This window comes from Bacillus rossius, chromosome 16 (genome assembly GCF_032445375.1).
Source record: "Bacillus rossius redtenbacheri isolate Brsri chromosome 16, Brsri_v3, whole genome shotgun sequence".
Classification (NCBI taxonomy): domain Eukaryota; kingdom Metazoa; phylum Arthropoda; class Insecta; order Phasmatodea; family Bacillidae; genus Bacillus; species Bacillus rossius.
In genome coordinates, this window is record NC_086343.1 from 72,307 (window position 1) to 95,327 (window position 23,021).

The 23,021-nt window shown below is 44.4% G+C and overlaps 1 protein-coding gene across 1 annotated transcript; it reads left to right on the plus strand.

Annotated features, from left to right (window-relative positions):
• The first annotated feature begins 11,841 nt into the window (after window positions 1-11,841).
• Window positions 11,842-23,021, plus strand: LOC134539998 (glucose dehydrogenase [FAD, quinone]-like). The gene is made up of 2 exons (XM_063382412.1): window positions 11,842-11,867; window positions 18,485-23,021. The coding sequence occupies exon 2, from the start codon at window positions 18,493-18,495 to the stop codon at window positions 20,374-20,376; it is 1,884 nt and encodes a 627-aa protein (XP_063238482.1). The 5' UTR covers window positions 11,842-11,867; window positions 18,485-18,492; the 3' UTR covers window positions 20,377-23,021.

Below are 23,021 nucleotides of genomic sequence, written 5' to 3' on the forward strand. Positions count from 1 at the left end.
AGATGTTTTCCACAAGGGGTGGGGGTAAACTGTTGTTAAAATTAGTTTCATCCTGCGCTAAAGCGTTATTGGCAGACACGTGTAATGAATGTATTGCCGGCTACAAATATCGCCGGCTCTCGCGGCCTTTGTCTGGAGTTGCTTGGCTTCCGGGTCGAAGGCGGAGATTTCGCCGACGTTTCGGCCGAGGTTGCAGTCACCATCTTCAATGTGGCAGTTACTAGGGTATTCGGAACCGGATCCCGATTTTCATAACCGGGAATTTCGGTACAAGTCTTCAACGGAACCGAGAACTCATGGTTCTTTCGATACTAGGAAGTTTTTTTTTATTAATGGTACAGCAGTCGATGGTTGAAGTAGTAATAGTTTTAAACGATTAAACAAGTTAATATAAGAAAGGGAGACTCTGATTGGCCCACAGCTGCAGCCAATCGGGAAACACTCCCATCATGAGAACTTCCAAGAATTCACCCTCCCCCTCCCCCCAAAAAAAACACACACACTCACTTAGTTTTAAATTAGGTAAGGAAAAAAAACAAGAAGCTCAGTAGGTAATTGCTTCCCTGAAGATAGCGACTGCAACTTCGACCGAAACGTGGGTGGAATCTTCGTCTTGGACGCGGCTACAGCCCCTCTGGGAGGTCTCACAGATGTCATATACTGGGATAAGGGTCGTGTGATGCTCTCAGGGGTTATCGTCTGAGGGGCAATGATTCTGGATGAGTTGACTCAGCCTCTAGCAGCAGCTCTTCATGAAACGCCTCTGTTCACGATGAAGTGTTGTATCCAGGGGCGTAGCCAGGGGGGGGGGGGGTGTTAGGGGTTCAACCCCCCCCCCCCTTAGCACCAAATATTTGATTAAATTTCTTATTCATCACTCAAATTTCATATTAAAAATTAATAAAATTTTTACCATTACAATATTTAAATTTAAGTAGCGAAAACTGCTAAAATAGCACTATTTTACGCCTTCAAATCCAAATTTTTCCGGGGAAGGACCCCCGGACCCCCCACTTTAATACGGGGGGGGGGGGGCATGCTTCATAACACCCCCCATACTCAAATCCTGGCTACGCCACTGGTCGTATCCGTCCCCATCTGCAGTTGGCCACGCCAAACCAGTCCACATCTGACTAGGCATTAATCTTTTCACAAAGTTAGATAATGGAAAAAATGTTAATTATACGACGTGTGATCGACTCGTAGTGTGTACTGCAACCCAGCCATAGCAGCGGGTGAAGACCGTGGCGTAACTGCTGTGGGCCGATGATTCTGCGGAGGATCGCCATTGCCTTAGGCGGAGGGGCAACACAACATGGACAACACAGTTCTGGACCAGCGAGAAGCCTCTGGTCCGGACAGGAATCGAACCCGGGAGCTCTGAACTCTGAGCGCACTTGGAGGACGAGGCATCTCACTCGCTCTCACGTCGGAAACAGCCAATATGCAGTGGCCTCCGCGAACTCTATGGCGTCACTTTGCTACTGGATTTCCTGACCAACCTGTAGTTTATACTGTTATGGAACTGAGAGCATTTAATTAGAGATTAGTAGGTAATTATAGTATGTTCTGGGACAGTGGCTGGTGGCGGGGGATCCGGGGATCCGCGGTGGCCATCTTGGAATACGTCACTTCCGGTGGCCATCTTGGATTACGCCATTTCGGCGGCCATCTTGAATTATGTCACTTACTGCTGCCATCTTGGATTTCGTCACTTCCGGTGGCAATCTTGGATGACGTCACTTCAGGCGGCCATCTTGGATTCCGCCATTTTGTTTTCAAGAAAATTCTGCCATTTTGTTTTCTAGAACAGTCCACCGAATTATGACGTCACATCCACCATCTTGAAAAATATTAACTTAGAAAACCGGGAAAAAATTATTAAAAAAATATTAATAAAATATTAATTTCAAAAATTGATGATTTCGTCATCGAGCTCCTAACTCCTGTGCGTTGCACTTATCGTTACGATGCCATCATCATCAAGCTACCCACTTCTACCCAAGCATTATAGTCTGCTGGAGGCAGCCATCTTGTTGAGTGGAGACCGCCGTCTTGATTTCATCTGATGGATGTCATCATCGGGTGTAGGTTTCTAAAGAATGTTAGTGTATGTAAGGTCGAGTTTATATTTCCTACCAGTGTTGTTATGACAATAATAGACCAAAAAATTCACAAATTTTTTTAAAATAAATCACACAGTCCACAGTCATTTTGTTGTTGTGACCATCATTTATTTCTAAAGACATACAATGTATGTAGAAGTGTGTTTATATTTCCCAACAGAGTTGGTATGAGCCTTATGGACGAACAATTTTAAAAATAATTTTGTCATTTAATTGCTGTGACCACCATTTTTTCTTAAAGACATAATCATTTATAGGTTTGAACTAAAATATGTCATCAATACTATCGTTGTGGATGCGATGGTTTTAATAATGATAATTTTATTACTCCATCTTAGCGGACCAGAAATGTTTCAGAGTCCTCACAAGTCCGTGTTTGTGTACTCGTATTTTAAAGCTACATGGAAGCAGATATTTTAATGTTTGCGTATAATTTCACTCTTTTTAATATGATTAACTTGAGGAATAAAGGTTCTATATCAAAAATAATAAGCAGTATGTAGGTATAATCATATTTATTGAAATAAGCTCGGACGCTACAAAACCAAAATACGGTGTGTATTGCAGTGCTTGTTTCTTCTTTGGCTGAGTTAAGTGCGGTACGAGCTTCTCTGGCCGATCAGAGCCGATGAGTAAAGACAGGTTGCGAATGCGGACCGGGTGTATTGAAGCCCAGCAAACAGTATAATTTCGCCGCGATGAATCATCGCCAGGCGCACACAACGTGTGGCACGTGACAGCTGCACATCACGTGACTCGCCGGGCCCCGTCATGGCGGCTGTGCTGTAACAACTCCCCCACTTTACCCACCGACATGCTTCGCCTTCCAACCGGACCTGAAGCCTCGTGTTTGAAATTAGCGGCTGGGTTTTGTATCTTTTTCAAGGAACCTCGTGGTTCTCAGCGCGGAGCGGAGTTCCCAGTGCGTACAGCGCGCGCCGATGACGTAGCAGGCTGGGGTCGTGTGTTCCGGAGGCTTTCCTTCGCCGTGTTTAGCACCTGACCCTTCCCCCGCCCCCCCCCCCCCCCCAGCCCTTCCCGTACCCGGCATTGTTGGTTTTCCAGCCGTCCACATATTGAACTTCTTATGTAATATCTTGAGTTTAATTTCATCAAAACTCCGTGTACCTACCAGTAGGGACCTGAAAAATTCGCGGTTTCGATGACCTCCAGGATAGTCTACACAGTCCTCTGTACACTCGGTCAAATAACGCCAGTTCGTTGGCTGCTGACTTGTGAGTCGTCTCAACTGGTATTGCCCGTGATTCGTTACTTCTTTGGTTGAGGGTTTCTCATTGGCCCAGAGTCGCCCAGACGAACAGTGAGCCAATAGCAAAAGCAGCTTATAGGTATATGTGTATGAATTTCAGACTATCGCGAAATGAATCTGCGAATTTTTCCGGTCTCTAATGATTGTTGATAATGAGTAAAATCAAAATATTAGTAAACATTGTGAGTTTTTTTTTTTTTACCTTTGTAGTCCTTTGTCGGCTCGTCCTGCGCGCCTCCGGCTACCCCCCCCCCCCCCCCTCCTCCGGGAGAGCAGCAGAGACGCGGCCGAGCTGCGGCCGCAGGAACGCCCCTCGTGGTCAGAACCAGAACCCGCCGCGCCGCGCACGTCTTGGGGGACTCCGCGCCAGGAATATTCCACTGGCCGCCGCGCGCGCAGAGAGGGGGGGAGACTGGCTCGGGTGTAATCGCTCGGGCTTCTGGGAAGTGGCCCGGGGAATATTTCGACCGCGGTTGGCTCACCTGGCCGGCGCGCTGCGAGGTCTGGGTCGCGTTCCGTAACCGCCGGTCGCCGCGTGGCTAGAGTCACGTGGGGGAAGCCTTCAGTTCACAGACAAGAGAGCCAACCGCCCGATCGTGCATCTTCGGTTTTGTTTTGTTCATTGTAAAAGGTTAGGTTAGCTACATTATAAATACTTTAAAACATTGTGGACGGTTGATTTGGTTAGGATAGCTACATTAAAAATCTGTGAAATCATGTAAACGGTTTCCTAGCGCTGGATAGCTACATATTAAAAAGTTATTTGCTAAGCAACCATTGAATGATTTTACAGTATTTTTTAATGTAGCTATAATTACATACCTAATATAACCAACCATCCTCAATGTTTTTGAAGTATTTATAATGTAGCTAAACCTATCCTAATCGACCGCAAAATTTAATGCCACACCGGTTTATACAATGAGATAGAACGGAAAAACAAAAGCGAGCATGAACTTCGGGGAACTTCGGGTGTGGCTGTCTCGTCTGTGAAATGAAGGCTTCCCGGCTGCGCACAGGCCGAGTACCGCTCGGCGCATGCGTGTAGCACGCAACACGCAACACGCAACAACACAACAGTCTGAACCTTTACGCGGTTCCAATGTGAACGACGTCACATTTTCGCATTGAAAACAGCCCTGTCTGCAATTTGCGATGTTCGAATCAACTTATTTCTAGAGTAGTCACCGGAGCGCAGTAAATATAGTGCGCCAAATTAAGTGTTTGTTTTGTTTATGTTTGTTTTCATGTATTGTAAACGAGTACGCGGCCAAATTGTCAAAATATTAATTTACCCTGTGAAAGTTGAGAACGTTCAAAAATATTTGGTACCTACCTAAGTCTATCTGATTAAGTGCAAAAATTTTTTTTTAAAACCGACATCGGAAACCGCAAATATCACGAGTTTTGTTCTTTTTCTACGCAACCAAAGGACACAGTTTGGGACAAACAGGTTCAGGTTGACCAATGTAATCAGACTATAGAGATCTGGACAACATTCCACACAATCCATGACGTCAGAGGATCACGTGGACCAATCAGCGACCAGTGTGCTTCGGACCAGGCCTTGGGTACACATAGTTGAGGGCCCTTTTAGAAAGTTAAAAAAAAATTAAATAAAAACTTCAGTATGTAAATTTATTTAGTGTCTTGTTAGACGCCTAAAGCACCCATTGAAAATTGATGACTTTTACAAACACTTTTATGTACAAGAAATATATATTAAAAATATTATTTCTCTTAATATCGTGCAAATGAAAATTATTGTTATATATATTATAAAAAATGACAAAAAACTGTTTTTTAATTAAGAACCTTTTGAAAAACTACATCGCGTGTTAGTAATCTCTGGTCAATCAATAAGTTGTTTTCATGATAATGTACAAATGAACAAATGTTTGTAATATTACATGAATATTTTTGCTCCATTCACAGAAAATACCTCGTAGCCTATTCATGAGGGAAAAATAACATTTATTTCCTTCCCCCTCCCCCACCAACTCCTTTTCTAAACAGCAGATCCGTAGTTACTTAGTAGTAGCAGTAGTAGTAATAAATACACACCTGCTGCGACTGACATCTGAGCCAGCTGTAAACAAGGACCAGAAGTAATACGGCAAAGGCTTGAATGTGTAAAGACAAGTTGAGTCTAACTTATGATTACTAGCGATCACAGATAATATAACTGACACGAATATCAAACCTCATTGGTAGGAGCATACGTATATATATTTTTCGCGAAATAACCTGATCGCCCATTAGCCTGCAGTAACGTAGGCTATGCCTTGTGATTGGCGGCCATCTGCGGGCCGTCTGTCTGGCCGGGCCAATCAGGACGCGTCCCACACTGGCCGGCTGTGATTGGTGGGCTGAGAGCAGACACAAGTGCCGCTCAAAGAAGATTTCTCGCAAGGTGCTATCGCGTAAAGAAATGGTCCAGTAACAAAACATGGCACTAAATAGAGCAGATTTTGGCCTTGGAATATTAAAAAATTCACTGGCTCAAGAACTGAACTTTAATAGTTTATTTATTTTTTTTATATGTGATTTTAAGTACAGCATGTCAATAAAAAAAGTTCCAGTTATAAATTTAAAAAGTATCAACTGTAAGCATTGTAAAGTGTTGGATCAACAATTAAAGAGTAACTCAAACAGTTTTAGATAGGTAGGGCCTACATGCGGGAATAAGGCATCGTTGTTTTCTCCCTTGCAGCGCGAAAGAATGGCTCTTTCCCAAATTAATATAGGATGAAACTGTAAACTTTATTTGGAGTCACCTTGTACGAGAGTGGTTGAACGTCGAAGTACCTGACCGTTGGATTGTCGTAATGGTACCGATGACAGAGCTCTTTTTCGCTGGCCTCCACGTTCACGTGACGTAACGACATGAGATTAATTGTCCTTTAGGGCTTTATAAAAGATCGTGTCTACGTTCCGCCGCTACCTAATGATTTTCCAGAGTCAAGACATAGAATTGAAGAGGCTATTGTTTCCATTACTGAGGACTTGTTAACCAAATTATGGGAAGAATTATATTGGACTTTAGGTTGTAAAAGAGCGGTAAAAAAAATTAAGGTGCCCATATTGAAATTATGTAAAAAAAAATTTTGTTTACCTTCAATTTGATATTTAATATATTTTAAATAGACTAATTAATAGGGACCTGAAAAATTCGCTGTTTCGATGACCTCCAGGATAGTCTACACAGTCCTCTGTACACTCGGGCTAATAACGCCAGTTCGTTGGCTGCTGACTTGTGAGTCGTCTCAACTGGTGTTTGCCCGAGATTTGTTACTTCTTTTGTTGAGGGTTTCTCATTGGTTCCTAGTCGCCCAGACGAACAATGAGCCAATATCAAGAGCAGCTTAAAGGTATGCGTGAATGAATTTCAGACGATCGCGAAATGAATCTGCGAATTTTTCCGGTCTCTAACTTTAGGTTGGAAACGAGCTGTAAAAAAAAATTAAGCTGCCCATATTGAAATTATGTAAAAAAAAAATTAGGTTTGTTTACCTTCAATTTGATATTTAATATATTTTAAATAGACTAATTAAACAGTTATAATATAATATTGAAACTGCGATATTTCCTTTTATGGACACGCTGAATCATGTAAAACCAATAAAAATAAAAATAAAATCAGGTTCTGAAGCGGCTCGGGCTCACTGTGCAGTGACGCAGAGGGACGCAGAGGGACGCAGAGGGACGCGTGCCGGCCCCTGGGTATTCCCAGGCCCTGGGCTCTTGGCGTCTGGCCTCGCTCCAGCCGCTGTCACGTGGGCCGCACACAGAGCTGTTCTGCTCGCCAGCTCCCAGGTGCAGTCGCGGCCAGGCTGTGATCCTCCAGGTTGTTCGCCAGCAGAACTAATCGTTAGAGACCAGAAAAATTCGCAGGTTCATTTCGCGATAGTCTGAAATTCATACACGTATACCTTTTAAGCTGCTTTTGCTATTGGCTCACTGTTCGTCTGGGCGACTAGGAACCAATGAGAAACCCTCAACCAAAGAAGTGACGAATCACGGGCAAACACCAGTTGAGACGACTCACAAGTCAGCAGCCAACGAACTGGCGTTATTTGCCCGAGTGTACAGAGGACTGTGTAGACTATCCTGGAGGTCATCGAAACCGCGAATTTTTCAGGTCCGTAACTATTAATTGTAACAAACAATTTAAATGTGTGGCCACAAATTACTCACACCTTCGTTACTCCACGTTCAACTGTCTGCAATGGGGCTCGGCTCGACAGTCTCTCTCTCTCTCTCTACTGCTCGTCTCTTACCTCGCCCCTCTGGCCCAACACACTGCCTCGTTATACTCGCTCGTCCGCCGCGCACACAACACCGTCCCCGGTGCTCCGTCTCTCGTCGCCCTCTATCGCTCGCCAAGAGGTCCCTCCCCTCCTCACTGCACTGCCGCTAGCCTCTGTCCCGGCTCCGTGAGGCGGGCGTCGTCTTCTACAGCTGACGAGCCCGTCCCGGGGAGGTCTCGTGGCCCTCCATCAGAGTTACCGAGCTGACACTCGAAGCTGTGAGAACAATGGCGTCCTAGTTACGCCACTGCGCGCAGACGGGGCTCTGGTAGCCTGCCGAAGATGCGTCACAGCCTCTTTATCGGGTTTACGTAAGAGAGAGACGAGCGCTACTGTTCTTTAAATGATTCGGTGAGTGGGGAATTTTTACTTAATACAATTTCTTGGACATACGCCATTGCGGTTTTACACTGTTTGTTATGGGAAAAATTAATAAATGCAAAAAAAAAAACAATAACCAATTGAAAAAAAGGGGGTTTTCTGTCAAGTCGGTTTACGGACGATAATATTACGTGATAACGTTATAAGAAAACATTGATGAAAAATTGCATAATTTTTAATTTTCAAATTTTTTTTAATGTTTCTGCTAATTTAATTAAATTAATTTGTTTAAATATAATCACGAACAATTATTTAAAAAGCCTACCTTAACCTGTTTGATATTATAGAAAATTTTCTCGCACGGTGGTTGGCAGGTTCTTGCACGCTCGGCTCAGGCGGAACGTGACAATGAGTCATGCTTTTTCGTGCTTGCAGCCGGCGTTCATCGGTTTATAAGACGTTATCACGTCAAAAAGCCTCAAACAGCTAAACACAACGACGAGCCCAAGCTGGTATTATGAACACAACGAACAGCACAGACCAACACATTCAAACTTGAATATCAGACAGCACAATAATTCCGTGGAAAGAATTTAGTCATGAAAAAAAAATAACAGCACACACGAGCACATTGGGCTCAGAACGACGTGACAGTTTCAACAATAACATTAAACGCAAACAGACAACAAAATTGAGACAACCGAGCAAATATACGAACACAACGAAGAAGATAAACAGATATTATGAACAACACCGACAAACACAGAATTTTTTTTTCTACGATAAAACAGCGTGACACCTCTCAAGGGTAAAGGGAGAGGGTTTCCCTTGGGAACCGTCTGGCCGGTCCTCGTCTCTGGCAGCCTCGTAACACTATTATCCCTCCGTGTATCTGACCTCCAGGCTAGGCTCCAACACACCTGCTAATACTCCAGGGACTGTGAACTGTTCATTGGCTACCGCTTGTGTCTGACGACATTGGCTCGAAGTCTTCTAGCACTTTCCTCACTAGCGACGGGTGGATCGCACAGAAGTTTGCAGCACATCCTGGTTGTAAAAAAATACACCGCGAAATGATGACTGGAAGAATCACATTTAACACGCATGGCTAGAGATGCTTTATCGCTAGAAAATTTCGACTGTTTAAAATGTTTTCGCGAGATGCAGGTATATTTATATACCATACCACACCTTCAAGAGAATAGCGGTGCGATAAATGTTCCAAGCATGAAAAAGGACTATCGGAATCAAACACAATTATGAGGGACCTGAAAAATTTGCGGTGTCGATGACCTCCAGGATAGTTTACACAGTCCTCTGTACACTCGGGCAAATAACGCCAGTTCGTTGGCTGCTGACTTGTGAGTCGTCTCAACTGGTTTGCCCGAGATTCGTTACTTCTTTGGTTGAGGGTTTCTCATTGGCCCAGAGTCGCCCAGACGAACAGTGAGCCAATATCAAGAGCAGCTTAAAGTTATACTTATATGAATTTCAGACTATCGCGAAATGAAACTGCGAAATTTTCCTGTCTCTAATTATTTACGGGTGGATGATCACGGAAATTCTGCTCGACCTTGCATAGTGGTTACTTGGTTTCAGTTTGTGGCAAATACACCCACAACATTGTTAACCGGTTCCACAGCCCATTATTACACTTGAATCTGTTTCCAACAAGTTGAACTTGATGAAAAGTTTTCTTGAGGGAGTTAGGTAATTTGTTTAAAAGTATAAGATGGTATAAAAAAACTATGCTAGACACGGCAACCTTCATTAAGCTCAAGTACACACTTAAAGTGGTCATACCGGTTAGAAATAAAGCAGAACCCAGTTTGCCAAGAGCGGTCTTGTGCGTTGTAGACTCTGCCATAGAGTGCCATAGAGTGACCAATGAGAGGCAAACAAACAAACATCTTTAATTTTACAGTCGCGCGCAGCCATTAAAAGAACAATTACCACTACAATAACAGGCCTTCCATGCCAATTCGCTTTTATAAAAATTATTTATTTTGTGAGGTGGTTTCGTCAAGAGGCCCGCAATATTCGCGTTATTTTCTGATATCGGATTTTTAATTTTAAAAAAAACTTGTACTTGAACAAGCCTGTGTCCTTTGTTAAATGGCTTCAGCCGAGCTTTACCTTCCTGCTGGAGTGCATACGTGACTATAAGTCATCTGGCGGGGAAAATGAACCAGATCTGAATTAATATAACAGTATGTTATTTTCTATTGTTTTACACCTTTTTTTACGATATTAATACTTTCTTATAAATGAACTCCAATGTAAAGCCAATGGAAAAACTACAAATATTAAAATAAAAAAAATAATACGCTGAACTCTCCACTGAGCTTTTGCAAACGCATCACAGATTTTTAGTTCTCCTCCAGCAGTCTCGATGACAACAAATGTCATAACTGTAATTATTAATAATGACTATTTTATTGTTTTATTATGTAATTATTAGTATTTTTATAAAGGGGCACGGAACAGCTTTGATTAATGTTGCTAAAATAAGAAATGATTCGCATCATTTTCAATTTTAAAAAAAACTAGAGCTCCGGGCAAAAGCGTACATATACGTTCTTTAAATGATTATTGCAACGGGGAATTTTGTTTTAATTCATTTATTGAACATATGCCATTGCAGTTACGCACTGTTTGCCATGGGAAAATTTATAACAAAAAATTGGTTGTCTGTAAAGTCGGTTTACGGACGAGAGTTTAACGTGACAACGTCATAACAAAACATTAGTGAAATGATTGCATACTTTTATGAATAAAATTGAATCATTTTTATTGAATTATCACTATTTTTTATGGATACAAAGAAGGAGTGAAATGAAATCTACAATTTAATTGAAAAAATTACTTTTATTTTCACTCACTAATTCAAATATATTTATTACTTTAACGAAGAGATTATTTTAACTAGAACTTTTATACATATTTGCTATTTAACTTCTTCCAATCTGTGTTATTCTGTTAAGGATAGGACGATGATGGTTGTTCCAATCGAGTGGAAGAGAGATAGATGCGGCGCAAGCGTACAATGAGCGTAACGGGACAAAGCGTAACGGGATAATGTGCGTAACGGGACAATGTGCGTAACGGGACAATGTGCGTAAGGGGACAATGAGTCATCCTTTTTCGTGCGTGCAGCCGGCGTTCATCAATTTATTAGACGTTGTCACATCAAAAAAAAAAAAGAACTAAAAACACAATAAAACAAACCTAACTCAGCTGATGTCAAACAGATAAACCCAAACAATATACCCAGACAGGTATGGTCAAAACGACGAAAAAATAGACGAACGCAGAGGTTACATTACAAAACTCCTTCCACGGAATCCTTGTGCTGTCTGATATTTGAAGTTGTCACGTGTTCGGCTGTACTGTCGTCTTTGTGTTGCCCATGATACCTGTTCATGTTCATACGCTGGGTTTAGCTGTTTCACATCAGCTGATTTAGGTGGGTTTTTTTGTCATAATTTTTATTTTCATATTTTCCATTTATGAAATTTTTCCCATGACAATTACAGTGTAAATCTGCAATGTCCAAGAAACTGTATTGAAGCGTACACGTGGTTTCTCTTCGAAGGGGGCGGGAGTATATAATATGTTTGCCTGCTGTGTGTATATGAAGGGTATCGACAGAGGGGGTCGCATGTATCTCCCCTGGCACGCCCCTGACCCTGGTGAGCGCACTCAAGCACAGCACTAGCTCTAGCAGTGGCGCCACCACGTGACACAGCTAGCGGGGAGGAGGGGGCAGCGGCGCTCCTATAAGAGCAGGCGGAAGGGGCGGGACCGCCGGTACACGCCTGGGGACGCCGCGACTGGCAGGTAAGACGCTCTTCTTTGTTCGCCGGCTGCTGTCGGTGGCTTATCTGCTCTCGTGGCTACACAGCTGCACAGCTGCACAGCTGCACGGCTACACAGCTGCACGGCTACACAGCTGCACGGCTACACAGCTGCACGGCTACACAGCTGCACGGCTACACAGCTGCACGGCTACACAACTACACAGCTGCACGGTTACACAGCTGCACGGCTACACAGCTGCATGGCTACACATCTACACAGCTGCACGGCTACACAGCTACACAACTACACAGCTGCACGGTTACACAGTTGCACGGCTACACAGCTGCACAGCTACACAACTACACAGCTACACAACTACACAGCTGCACGGCTACACAGCTGCACGGCTACACAGCTACACAACTACACAGCTGCACGGTTACACAGCTGCACGGCTACACATCTACACAGCTGCACGACTACACAGCTGCACGGCTACACAGCTGCACGGCTACACAGCTGCACGGCTACACAGCTGCACATCACGTGGAGAGAGCATCTTCCTTCTCGCTTGTCTTTGTGTCACTTTGTCAGTTACCTTAACGGTCGAAACGTTTAAAATCAAATCTATTCGGGGCATAAGGAATCACATTTTTTTTTTTTTAGTACTGGTAGAGGATGCGACATCCGTTAATTCTCGCGTAAGATTAAATAACATTGTTGCGCGACCTTATTGTAAAAGTTAAACTTATTTGCCATAATAAAAAAAAATTCTTTAATTTTTCATAAAAATAATAAAAGGACTGGAGTGATATTATAAATGCAGTTGGTAAAAGATAAATTCAAAATAATAATTAAAACAATTAAATAAATACTCTGTATTCAATATTCAATATTTATATAAAATATAATGTTGGTATGATTGACGTTGATAAACTCCGACACCGTTCAACCAATCACCATGATTTTAATATACATAGATATTTGAACACGGAGAATATTTTCGAGATAGCCAGTTTGATTTAACTCGCGGACAATATATCACCCTATATTCAGCCCGGGCAACGCCGGGTACTGCAGCTAGTGTTAATATAAAAACGCGAATAAATAGCTTATTTAATTTATTAAAATAATCTGTATAAATTTTAACTAGTAACGAAAGTCAATGAATATCCTGAAAGGTTTTTCTAGTGAATTATTTTAATTATTAATTAATAGTGTAAAAATTTATAATAAAAACTAATTATACGGGAACATAACCTCACTTATATAAATACAATTGAAAAAGTTTATAAACTAATTTTTATCATTAATATTCACAATAAATAATTGTTTTTAGCTATATAAACCAGTACCTGTTCAATATCAATCATTAAATTGTAAGATTTAAAAACACATAACTTTTATTTGTGTGTAGCCTTTTTTTCAATCTGTCAATTTTTGTTGCATGCTGCGCGCGTATTGTAAAAAAAATTCATTCTAATCAATTTTTAACTCGCCTAAAAAAGGAAAACTTCAAAAAGGGAACATAACTCTATTGTTTTGTTTCGGTTACATATGCTACAAAACTAACTGTTACTAGATGTAACGAAATTTATAAGGGTTACTAACAATTTTGTCTTTTAATAAAACCAGATTTCCAAAATTGTACCATCTGAAATCAAGATATTAACAGAGCTACGGTTACTCCACTCCAGGCTGGCATGACGAAGCCCTTGTAGACAAGTGGTCGATAACACCGAAATCCAATTCAAAACACGAAATTATACCAACTCAGCTGAATTACCTAAATTGTCTATTAAAATGTAAAAACTCATTCATCAATTTTTAGTTTAGGCTTTTATTTCTAAAAAAATTAATAATTCTATGCTATTATGCACAGAAATTTATTTTCAGCCTAGTGAATGAAATTTTTTCAAGCATCTTGGTAAAATTAATTAAGTAAAAATGGTTCCATTAAAAATTAATAATAGTTAATTAAATAATAGCCATTAATATCTGATACAGTGATACCATACAGAAGTGGAAAAATGCTTACAGATAAACGTGGGCTTTCAAAATTACGTATTGTTTTTTTTAATTCATATTAATGGTATTGTAATAAAAAGATTGTTTCAAATTAAAACCACGCCATTCATTGAATAATATTTTTTTTTCCCCGCTCCTAATAATGTAATGCAGGTTTAGTAGTTCCAACAACATTGCGTCTTGTTTTGATACATAAGTGATTATGCCACAGGTTGAGTTATTGTATATATTTATAACTGATAACTAGAGACAGGAAAAATTCGCAGATTCATTTCGCGATAGTCTGAAATTCATACACATATACCTACAAGCTACTCTTGCTATTGGCTCACTGTTCGTCTGGGCGACTCTGGGCCAATTAGAAACCCTCAACCAAAGAAGTGACGAATCACGGGCAAACACCAGTTGAGACGACTCACAAGTCAGCAGCCAACGAAATTTGTTATTTGCCCGAGTGTACAGAGGACTGTGTAGACTATCCTGGAGGTCATCGAAACCGCGAATTTTTCAGGTCCCTACTGATAGCACTGTCTGTGGACCCAGAAGTAGCCATGTAGTTTAGGGTGACCAAACGTCCCGTAAAAACGGGATTGTCCCGTATTTTAACGATCGTACACGGGGTCTTGAAAAAGTCTCCCGGGACGCCTAAATGTCCCGTATTTACGTTGGGTTGATGATACACTTTTGTCGCGCCTCTCCTCGGACCGGATTCCCCTCTTCGCGACAGTTGAACTCACCCATTTTAGTTACCTTGTTTAATTATGTCAGACATACTTATAATAAATAAGTATTCACTGCAAAGTTATTGTTTTTATTTATTATACGCCTCAGAATTTAAATTAAATTACATATTCATTGGTAAATTGAAAAAGATTTATAGGTCTCAAATTAGCAAAAAAAGAGCATGTTTCAATGATTACGTCTCGATGGAGGCCCCTGGACCCCCCTTTAGCTGGAGGGTATCGCCCCCAAACCCTCCTTGGATGTGTCCCGTTTTTTCAAGTTTATGATTTGGTCACCCTAATGCAGTTGCATCGCTGCCGGCAGGCTCGGGGTCCCAGGTGCGTGAGCTGGAAGCGTGTCAGATGACGTCACTCCATCGGGCGAGGGGGGGCCCAGATCTGCCCACGTGGACCCGGGCGCCCGCGCGAGAAAGCGAGAGTGCGCGCCCCGACCTTGATAGTGTCGCGGAACCAGCCCCGGCGACAGTTCACAGCAGGCTTCTTGCTTCTCTTATACTCGATGATTCGCTCTCCTCGACTCGAGGAGTCAGCGACTGTCTGTGACGTAGTTCCGCCCAGGACAGTGCAGCAGCGGTGCTCGATAACTAGGGACCTCAACAATTCGCGGTTTCAATGAATGACCTCCAGGATAGTCTACACGGTCCTCTGTACACTCGGGCAAATAACGCCAGTTCGTTGGCTGATGACTTGTGAGTCGTCTCAACTGGTGATTGCCCCGTGATTCGTTACTTCTTCGGTCGAGGGTTTCTCATTGGCCCAGAGTCGTACAGACGAACAGTGAGCCAATACCAAAAGCAGCTTAAAGGCATGCGTGTGTGAATTTCAGACTATCGCGAAATGAATCTGCGAATTTTTTCCGGTCTCTATCTATGTGTAGATAACTGCAAATTATGCAGATTAATTTGGTGCCTCGCTAAAATTCATGTATTTTTTTATGTACTCGTGTGGTGAGGCACCAGTGGTGCGGGTTTTCCGAGAGTCGCCGACACTTGTTCGACACAGCGATCTGCTAGCGAGGGATCACTAGACACAGTCAGCTAGCGCGGGGTCGCACCACGCTCGTCGGCGGCCAGGCTTCACGGCTGCCAGCTCTGCGCGGGACACAGACACAGGCACAGACACGCCGAGGACACAATCTGCGATGCGCGTGACACAACGACACACCGCTACTCATGTCACGCGCGATAAAACCCCCCACCAGTTGCTGGCAGCGCGTCGGTTTGTTTCTTTGCTTTCACCTGCGGCTGGAAGGAGCCGGGGGGGGGGGGGGTGCTGCTGGCATCCTGACAGGCAGTTGCAAAACACGCGTCGCCGAGTGTCTGGAGGCATACCTGGGACCATGCAAGCAGCTGGCCCAGCCATTCGGTTCGCATGCTGTCAGCCGTCTGGCCACATTCGGATATCACGTTTGTAAATACAAGGACAATATAGCTAACTGTTCATTATGCATCCTACAAGTTTCTCGAAGGTTCTATACGCTTTTGTCAAAGTGAAACCTTCAAGGGGCCCACACATTGTGTATTAGTGTCAGTGAGTGCGACGCTCGCTGGTGCTTCTAGCGCGGGTTCGCCTCTAAGCGCAGAGCTACGGACCGGCGCTCAGTCTTCTCGTCGTGCATGAAACAACTGTGAGATCTGAGTGGTAAACACAATACTTTATGGCGGAGGAATGAAGAAAAAGATACAGTGCAAATCCCTTGAGTGTTTTCCAGAATCTGCACCGGCAGTTTCATGCCCAAAGATCATTCTGAATATTTGCATTTTTAGCAATTTTCACTATTCCAAAACTACAGTTTAAAAAACTAAATCTACAAACAGACATACTAATAGGCCATCAGCGTAACCTTAATAGCTTTTCGTGAACACAAACATATCTTGAGCAGTTTTCAAATCGCGTGTTTAATTTTCTTTGCTGCACACCGCGTGCGCGCGCAGGTATAGGCAGGGCCCCTTCAGGTAGTTCGGGAAAAACTAAAATTAAACACAAATGTTAAAGCATTTTGAAAAAAAAATAAAATAAAATTGTTCACCTCGCTGGTTTTTGGCGCAAAGTGCGGTCACGCATCCAATCACCCCCCCCCCCCCTCCCCCCTCCCCAAACCCGGGAGAAGACCCGACTGCGACTACTCGGCTATTCGTGCATTCAAGTCTCCTAGTGAAGTCGTTTATTCAAGTCTCCTCGTCCAGTCGTATATTCAAGTCTCCTCGCCAAGTCGTGCATTCAAGTCTCCTCCATCGCTGCGTCGCCGGGGTCGCCTGTTGCCGGCGCGGTGGCGCGGTGTGTAGCGCGCTGGCCTAGCGGGATCGAGTCCCGGGCCTCTGCCCCCCGGTGTGTCCAGAGACCAGTGCCGGGAGGGCTCCTGCTGTCCCTCACGTCCCTGGTTCGTGCGACTGGGCGCCTGTCCCTGGCTTCGCCTCAAGGACACACCACGGCTCGTCCTCACACGATGCCCCCCCTCTCCCTTTCATTTGCTCACCTCCAGTGCCGTGCCCAGGATTTTGCTCTGAGGGGGGGGGGGGGGGCGGTAGGCAGAAGGCTAGGGCCTTTCCAGGGGGTCTGGGGGGGGGGGTATGGAATACCCCCCAGCTAGGCGGGGGGTCCGGGGGTCCTCCCCCGGGAAAATTTTGAAAAATACGTGTGCAATATTGCTGATTAAGGCTATCTAAAAATACTGTTTAATTAAACATTTATGCTTGTGTCATTTAATTTATTTTATTTATTTTTTTAATTTTATGAATTTAATATTAAAATATTTTTAGCCCTGGGGGGGGGGGGGGGTCCGGTCCCACTCGCCCCCCCCCCCCCCCCCCCTAGGCACGCCCCTGCTCACCTCGCACAAGTATTCACTTAGTGCAGTATCACGGATGTAACGGTGGCTAGCATGTATCACTTGAACGACATTTTACATCCACGATATTACACTATCTGTTGAAACAATATTTTTGGCAGAACAAATGTACGCGGGATATCAATTGAAATTATATTTAGAAATGGCCCTTAAAATAATGAAGTGAAAACGTAAAAAGGGGGGGGGGGGGGGGGCGGAACGAAAAAAAAAAAATAAAAAACTGGTACGCAAGACCGGTCCCTAATCGCAAGTAAAAAAAATGGGTGCGTGTACTTGCATGCAAATAAATATAAATTCAGTCAAACAAATTTTTTTTTAAAAATACTCTGAATTCTATTTTATTATAAACAGGTGTATAAATTTAAACATTTAATTTAATAAAATTATCGAGATAAATTTTAATAAATAATAAATATCAATAAATATGTTAAATTTTTATCCTAATTTATTAATTTTGGTTATTTAATATATAGTAATGTGATAATTGATAATTACGGCAACAAAACCTCACTTTTTTATAAACACAATTCCTATCACTAATATTCACAGTAAATAAATGTTTTCAATCATATGAATCAGCATTCAATATCAATCACTGAAGTATATGATTTAAAAGCACGTATGTAATTTTTATTTTTTGTGCTCTCGTCATTGAAAAAGAAGTCTGGCGACGCGAGAGCGCGGGAGGGCGCAGCCCTGCGCGCTGGTCGCTCCAAGGACACCAGGACGACCAGTCAGCCTTCCCGGCGTCTCACGGCTCCCTTCCCTCCAGACGTGGGCTGCGCCCTCCCCGTGTCACCAGTCACGGCCGTCGAGCTGGGGGGGCTGGGGGGGAGTTGATACTTGTACCCCCGCCAAGTACACTGTTACAAGTCACGGAGAACGCTTCTGAACTTACCGTTATCATCGTAATTCTAGACGTTTCAATCCATACCGCAGTAGTCGTCTTCAGGGTACAGTTCTCGTGCTCTCAGCAGCAGGACACTGCCCTGGAGACGGCAGGACGCGGCTACTGCAGAGTGGTGCTTGTGTCGCAGGGCTGGCGATGCTGAGGATGAAGGGCGCGACCTGCCTGGCGCTGCTGCTGCTGCTGGCGAGACGAGCCGCGCCGCAGACACCGGGGGTCATCTCGTCCTTCCTCAACATCCTGCAGGAGGGCGTGACGCAGGCCGACAACGAGCCGCGAGACGAGCCCACGGTCAGCCCGGAGTACGACTTCATCGTGGTTGGCGCCGGCAGCGCGGGCTGCGTGGTCGCCAACAGACTCACCGAGGTCCCGGACTGGACCGTGCTGCTCATAGAGGCGGGGCGCGAGGAGAACTACGTCATGGACGTGCCCATCATCGCCAACTACCTGCAGTTCTCCGAGGCCAACTGGAAGTACAAGACTGAGCCCTCGGACGCGGCGTGCCTGGGCCACACCAACCGGCGGTGCAACTGGCCGCGTGGCAAGGTCATGGGCGGCTCCAGTGTTCTCAACTACATGATCTACACCCGGGGCAACTGGCGCGACTACGACAACTGGCGCAGCATGGGCAACGACGGCTGGGGCTTCGACGACGTCCTGCCCTACTTCCTCAAGTCCGAGGACAACAACATCGAGGGGATGGCGACGGACTCGCGATACCACTCCAAGGGAGGCTACCTGTCGGTCAGCAACATCCCCTTCCACACGAGCCTGGCCGACGCGTTCATCCGGGCCGGGCTGGAGACGGGGGCCCGGGTCGTGGACTACAACGGCCGCGACCAGGTGGGGTTCTCGTACCTGCAGGTCACCATGAAGAACGGCACTCGCTGGAGCTCCTCGCGCGCCTTCCTGCACCCGGCCAGCAGCAGGAGCAACCTGCACGTCAAGAAGTACTCCCTGGTGACCAGGATCCTCATCGACCCGCGCACGAGAACCGCTTACGGGGTCGAGTTCACGAACAAGGGCAAGACGTATCGGGTGAAGGCCAAGCGGGAAGTCATCCTGTCCGCGGGGGCCATCAACTCGCCCCAGGTGCTCATGCTGTCGGGGATAGGCCCGAGGGAACACCTCGAGAAGCTCAAAGTTCCTGTAGTCAACGACCTGAAGGTCGGCTACAATCTCATGGACCACATCGCCCTCGGCGGGCTGACGTTCCTCTGCAACCACACCTCGCTGAGGACGTTCGATCTGATACAGAGCTCCAAGAACTTCCTCGAGTTCTTCTCCTACCACCGAGGGCCTTTCTCCGTGCCGGGAGGCTGCGAGGCGCTGGCGTACTACGACCTGAAGAACCCGGGCGCCGCCGACGGCTACCCCGACGTGGAGTTGCTGTTCCAGGGCGGGTCCATCGTCTCCGACCCCACGCTGAGGAGGAACTTCGGCATCGACGACGCTCTGTACGAGAGAGTGTACAAAAGACTGGAGACCGAGAACACGTGGATGATGCTCCCGATGCTGCTGCGCCCGAAGAGCAGAGGGCGGATCATGCTCAGGGACGCCAACCCCGGCCACAAGCCCCTCATATACCACAACTACTACGCCGCGAAGGAGGACCTGGACACGATGGTCGGCGCCATCAAGAAGACCGTAGAGCTGAGCCAGACCGCGGCCATGAGGAACGTCGGATCCCGGCTGCACGACGTGAAGATCCCCGGCTGCGCCAGGTTCCAGTTCGGTTCGGACGAGTACTGGGGCTGCGCGGCGCGGCACCTGACCTTCACCATCTACCACCAGTCGGGCACGTGCAAGATGGGGCCCGCCGGTGACCCCTCGGCCGTGGTGGACCCCCGCCTGCGAGTGCACGGCGTCGCGCGCCTGAGGGTAGTCGACGCCTCCATCATGCCGGTGATACCCATCGCGCACACCAACGCTCCCACCTACATGATCGCAGAGAAGGCGTCCGACATGATCAAGGAGGACTGGGGCCGGTTGGCAGGCTCTCAGTTCCGGAAGAAAGGTTAGGCTGTACCAGTGGCGGATGCAGGATCGACTATAGGGGGGATGAGGGCTACCCCTCACCAATCAAACCACTGGACTGGTTATGTTCCTCAGAAATATTACAAAAGATTAGTTGGTAGATGCACTTTTTTAGATATACGAATACTCTTTATAGCGTTATAAGTCTTACATAAAAAATAAAAACAGTTAATGTATTCAATAACAGTTCAGCAGTTTCCCAATGTTGAATATCTAGGTACTTGGTCTAGTCATTAGATCCAGACTAAGTTATTGCAACTAAACATACTTCCTTGATAAGTATTTGAAATTAACAAAGACCAAAAATTTACTTCGGAAGTCATTTCAAACAGTGCATCTTTTAACCTTCCTGGTGGCCTCCCCCTTCTTTTTTTCTTTCTTTCTGGATCCGCCTCTGAGCGATACTTGTGTGTACGCGAGCAGCAAGGAAATTCTGCTCCATTCAAAATTCCATCCCACGCTTATTTCCCGCCCCGGAAATTAAGATCATTTAACGAGCCACGGAATTTTAAGCGCAAAACAAATAGATAAAGGTTTTATTTATTTATTTATTTATTATTGCTGTAAATATTAATTCAGAATAATCACTGAAGTATGACACAATGATACAAGTGATTTTAAAGTTTCGTTAAAAAATAATAATAATCTGCTACGCACATTTCTTTTCTCATTTAAGACATTCGCGTGATGCGGCTATTGCTACATTCTGCATGCATTTGTAACAGTTTAAATGTCCGTTTGTTTCGTGCGTGACGGTGGCAAGCAACGTTCGCGATTCAAGATGCAGGTCCATCACGACTAAATAAGTTTAAAACTTCTAAACGACTTATGATGTAAAGTGCTTAACTGACTTACCGGTATACGTAATTATAGTTACAGCTGAATTCGATGTCATTACTAAAATATTACCTTAAACATTTTAAAACACATATCACACTAAGTTTATGTTTGTAAATTTGTTTTTGCTTAAACTACTGAAATCAGTTAGAAAATACTAGCTACAAACAATCATTAACCTCATTGAGCTGATTCGACATTATTATTACATAATATTATATCAAATTGTTATTAAAAAAAGTTTTTTTTAAAAAATCAGTTACGAGATTTGAACTACGTCCGTTGAATTTAAAAAGCGACCGCTCCGCCGCTGTGCTACTTATAGCCTTTCACGAACTTCGAAGGAATATGAGCTATCATGATTATAATTACAGTTTTATTACGTATTTTAATAATTGAGATTACTTCTTTTTAGTATGACTATTTTAGTTTTCCAGATATATTGCGGGGAAGTTTTAACCATCATAAAGTTCCATTTTTGGCACACCACTACGTGTTTACGAAAGTTAACTGTTGCTACACGTGGGTCCGCCATCTTGGTTACACATATCCGTTCCATTCCGTTCCGTGGCTGATGCGTGAGAAATGCCGGAGGAATGACGCAAGCGACGCGGCGACGCGCGGCGAGAGAGCCGTGACTCGGCCGACATCTTGACGGCCAGCGACAATGGAAGGTCGCGCTCGAAGGATGTCCGCAGCAAAAACCCCTCCTACGTCAGGGCGAGCCTTGCTCCTGGATAACCCCGCGCCGGACGGGCTGTGCGCGCGTCTCATTGGCTGCCGTGTGCGCGCGGCTGGTTGTGCAACTCGTCGGCGTGGCGTTCCACACAACAGTGCTCCCCCCGTGCGTCTACTCACCCGCGGCGACGGCTACAGCAACACACAGAGGCATTCCTCCTGGAACTAACAAGCCCCTCATTGTGAGTCGGGGTTCATAGATGTAAACGCCAAAACACTGTTTCGTGGAAAACTTCCTGTTTATAGTTTAAAATTTTCTGCTTTATGCATGCATATATATGCCAAAATACGGGCAGTGTACAACATACAAGCACCGTATCCACGGATGACTTGAGTCGGTTAAGAAACACGCGCAACTCTCGCATTTCCCCCCTTCCCCCTTTTTCCCACCTACGAATTATATCGTGTGTCTTACAGTGTGATTACAGTCAAGTGTAATACATACTGCAACAATACACGTTACGTGTTGGGTTCGTGCGACCAAGGTTCCTACTCAGGTATTCTGTATGCTTGCTTCAGCCATTGATTGTAACTGAAACGCATCAGGTGTTTGTGGAGTACACAATATCGTGGAGTTAATCCACGACGCTGCAAACTATTTGTGCCATAATTCTGTTTTGATGTACTGAAACAAGTTAGAGAATTCAACAATGTACCTTCAGCAAATCAGTAGAGTGCAGCTGTACAGACTTATTATTGTTTGTATTACTAGTGTATGTATAATAATTTATCAACGATTTAAAGATTATTGGATGTATAAATGCCTAGTTTTTGTAATTTAATGTAACTTTTTTTTTTAATAAAAGGAAACAAAACCTGACAAATCTTACTTACTTCAGCAAGTGTTAGTGCAAAAGACTCTTTTATTATAATTATCAACCGAGTTGCAAATCACTCAGGCATATGTGGACTGGAATGTCCATCAGACAATTCGAAAGCGACCTTAACTTGAACATGTTTAGTTCTGGAATGATTGGTCTGTACGAATTCTAAACTTTAGGAATGAACTGTAAATGTAACAAGTAAAGTTTGAAATAAATGTTTTGATTTGTCAA